Source organism: Dendrobates tinctorius, unplaced genomic scaffold (genome assembly GCF_039654945.1).
Source record: "Dendrobates tinctorius isolate UK_male_01 unplaced genomic scaffold, ASM3965494v1 ptg000138l, whole genome shotgun sequence".
NCBI lineage: Eukaryota > Metazoa > Chordata > Amphibia > Anura > Dendrobatidae > Dendrobates > Dendrobates tinctorius.
The window spans coordinates 1,686,572-1,690,922 of record NW_027361806.1 but is presented as its reverse complement, the minus strand read 5'-3'; the positions used below and the strand labels follow the sequence as shown (position 1 = coordinate 1,690,922).

Genomic DNA, 4,351 nt, shown 5'->3' with positions numbered 1-4,351 from the left:
CATCTGTCAACCCACTAGATCTCTTATCCTGATTGGAGATTCATTAAAATATCTATCATTCTATCTATCTATTTATCTATCTATCATCTATCTATATATCTATTATCTATCTATCATCTCTCCTATCTATCTATCTATCATCTATCAGTATATCTATCTATCATCTATCTATCTATCTATATATCTATCATCTATCTATCATCTCTCCTATTTATCTATCGATCTATCAATCTATCTATCTATTATCTATCTACCTACCTATCTATCTATCTATCATCTATCTATCTATCATCTATCATCTCTCCTTCTATCTATCTATTTATCTATCATCTATCTATTATCTATCATCTATCTATCATCTCTCCTTCTATCTATCTATCTATCTATCTATTATCTCTCTATCTAATATCTATCTATCATCTCTCCTATCTATCTATCTATCTATTATCTATCTATTATCTATCATCTATCTAATATCATTCTATCTATCCATCTATCTATACATCTATCTGTCTATCTATCTATTATCTATCTATCTATCTTACTAATAGGCATTCACATGGTGTACCATATACACCTAAGGATAGGATGATTATTAATAAATAATATTTACATCATTGAAATGTCTACATTGATTAGATAAATTGGAAATAATGTTACATTTTTTACAATTAATATCAATATAATGTAAAAGAAAATATCAAATCAAACAACTATATATACTCTATTATGTTTTAACTGACAGTATAATAATTGGATTTTTTTTTTAATTTTAAAATATATATTTTATTTGATTATTTGCAATATTTACTCATACTACTATCACTAATAATAACAATAATCACCTACAATACTCTGTAACGTCTTTGCTGTCTGTACATGGAATATGTTGGTGTCATATAAGTAAAATATTATAAAACAAAAACCTTTTTGCAGCTTCAGAAAAACTGGAATTAAAATATCCTAAAATGAACATATAACCTAGTAATTATACTAATAATCTAGTAATTGTATAGTCTGTGGAGCAGACAGATGCTCCGAACCTGGCACTTCTTGCTTTGGCTGCACATTTTCTGCTGGATTAATTCCATGGATTCCTTGAGTTTTTCTATTTTCTAATCTGCAGGCGATGTTTGTCGGCAGATTCCCGGATCGGACGATCACCCACCTGATTGCTGCTCTGTCATTTACCGCCTGTAATGATTCTTCGGCCACCTGATACATCGGAATACCGGTTTAGCAGACTCCCTGCACCCGACTTTTGGAATAGATCTGAATATCTTGAGGGCAAGGCATGCAGGGATTTGTAGTTCCTCCAGAAGGTTAGCAGCAGCTGGTGCTCAGGGACAAGGTGCAGTCCCAGGACTGGGGCCATCTGGGGGGCTGGCCAGGGTGGGCATTGTCATTAGTGGCTTTGACTTTGTGTTGGAGCACTGGGAGGTGCCAGGATTTTTTCCCCCTCTGTGATATATAAGACAGGTCGGAGGAGGCAGCACCTGGTCTGTCTGCACAGGACCCAGATGACATTTGCTGAGGGGGATCACAGAGGGTTTTGTTTATGAATTTGGCAAATTTCTCCTACTACTCAGACATGTGCACCATGACTGTGGACCCTCAGCCTTCCCCCAATGAGGCCTCCAGCTCCATGGGGAGCTCCACCAACCTCTCCATGGAGTCACCCGGCTCAGTCAGGGTCAAGGAAGGAGTTTCCATCAAGTCTGAGCCCAAAGGGAGCTGCAGTCCCATGGAGGAGCTCAATCCTGGACAACATGAGGAACACACCCAAACATCTGGTGGAAGGAGAAGGAAACGTCCTGTCCAAAGGGGGAAACCACCCTACAGCTACATAGCCCTGATTGCAATGGCCATAGCCAATTCTCCAGAGAGGAAGCTCACCTTGGGTGGGATTTACAAATTCATCATGGAAAGGTTCCCCTTCTACAGAGAAAACTCAAAGAAATGGCAAAATTCCATCAGACACAACTTGACTCTCAATGACTGCTTTGTGAAAATTCCCAGGGAGCCTGGACATCCTGGTAAAGGAAACTATTGGACCTTGGACCCTGCAGCAGAGGACATGTTTGACAATGGCAGCTTCTTAAGGAGAAGGAAGAGGTTCAAGAGGACAGACATCACTACTTACCCTGGATACATGCAGAACAGCAGTGCTTTTACTCCTACCCCAGCTGGGAGACCATCCTTTCCCAACAACCTGTATTCCAGTGTGGGATCTGGGTACAACCACCAGATGCACCCAACATCTCACCATCACCACCCAGCCATGGTCCACCACTACCAAGCCCCTGCTGGATCAGCCCAAGGTCAGCACAGAATGTTCAGCATAGACAGCCTGATAAGCCAGCAGTCCATGATGCAGCCATCTCCAGGAGCTGAACTCAACCATCACTCCCTTGGATTGAATGGGGACCTTGAGAACATGGGGACCAGCTGTTCAGTAGGGGACCTCTCCTGTTTCCAGACACAGTCAGTCAGTCCCACTGGTGTAGGGTCTCTTATGAACAGACCTAATAACCCAATGTCTTCTAACCTGACCTATTCCTACCCCTCTTCTCCACCTCACATCTCTGTGCCTCAGAGCAGCTACTCCCCCAATAACTCCCAGATATATGGCGCCTCCAATAGACTTTCCATGAGGCCTGCAGGCTGCTTAGGACACACAGAGCCGCTGCTGGCATTGCCTTCCCCGCAGATGAATGGGGTCTGTCAGTATAATAACAATTCCTACATGAGGCAAACGAACTTCTCTTCTGGGCTGGAAAGATACATGTAGACTTCATTACTAGATTAGTGATTTTATAAATGACTTCAGACATTCCAGAACTTTAATTCTGAGCTTCCAGGTGATGTCAGATCTGAAACACATTATAGGTTATTATAGGTTTATTATATCTTTATTATCTTATACTATTTTTTTTTAAAGTACAGCTCTATGTAGCACAGAAATAAATCTTGTCTTCAGGTAAAAGAATCAGATGTTCCTTATTACTGAAGTAGAAGTCTGATATATCTATTATCTATCATGTATTATTTATCTATCTGTTATCTATCTATCTATCTATCTTCTATTATCTATCTATTATCTATCTATCTATATATCTATGTTCTATTATCTATCTATTATCTATCATGTATTATTTATCTATTATCTATCTATCTATATATGTATGTTCTATTATCTATCTATTATCTATCTATATATATATATCTATCTATATATCTATGTTCTATTATCTATCTATTATCTATCATGTATTATTTATCTATTATCTATCTATCTATATATCTATGTTCTCTTATCTATCTATTATTTATCTACCTGTTATCTATCTATCTATCTATCTATCTATCTATCTATCTATCATATATCTATCTATTATCTGTGTTCTATTATCTATCTATCTATCTATCTATCTATCTATCTATCTATCTATATATCTATGTTCTATTATCTATCTATCTATCTATCTATCTATCTATCTATCTATCTATCATCTATCTATCTATTATTTATCTATCTGTTATCTATCTATCATCTATCTATCTATCTATCTAGCTATTACCTATGTTCTATTATCTATCTATCTATCTTCTATTATCTATATATTATCTATCATGTATTATTTATCTATTATCTATCTATCTATCTACAGTTGTGGCCAAAATTATTGACACCCCTGCAATTCTGTCAGACAATACTCAGTTTCTTCCTGAAAATGATTGCAAACACAAATTCTTTGGTATTATTATCTTCATTTAATTTGTCTTAAATTAAAAAACACAAAAGAGAATGAAGCAAAAAGCAAAACATTGATCATTTCACACAAAACTCCAAAAATGGGCCAGACAAAAGTATTGGCACCCTCAGCCTAATACTTGGTTGCACAACCTTTAGCCGAAATAACTGCGACCAACCACTTCCGGTAACCATCAATGAGTTTCTTACAATGCTCTGCTGGAATTTTAGACCATTCTTCTTTGACAAACTGCTCCAGGTCCCTGATATTAGAAGGGTGCCTTCTCCAAACTGCCATTTATAGATCTCTCCACAGGTGTTCTATGGGATTCAGGTCTGGACTCATTGCTGGCCACCTTAGAAGTCTCCAGTGCTTTCTCTCAAACCATTTTCTAGTGCTTTTTGAAGTGTGTTTTGGGTCATTGTCCTGCTGGAAGACCCATGACCTCTGAGGGAGACCCAGCTTTCTCACACTGGGCCCTACATTATGCTGCAAAATTTGTTGGTAGTCTTCAGACTTCATAATGCCATGCACACGGTCAAGCAGTCCAGTGCCAGAGGCAGCAAAGCAACCCCAAAACCTCCGCCATGTTTGAC

At 37.9% G+C, this 4,351-nt stretch overlaps 1 protein-coding gene across 1 annotated transcript; it reads left to right on the top strand.

Annotated features, from left to right (window-relative positions):
- Nucleotides 1-1,558: 1,558 nt before the first annotated feature.
- LOC141048879 (forkhead box protein E4-like) lies at nt 1,559-2,791 on the top strand. The gene has a single exon (XM_073544968.1). The coding sequence runs from the start codon at nt 1,559-1,561 to the stop codon at nt 2,789-2,791; it is 1,233 nt and encodes a 410-aa protein (XP_073401069.1).
- The last annotated feature ends 1,560 nt before the right edge of the window (nt 2,792-4,351 follow it).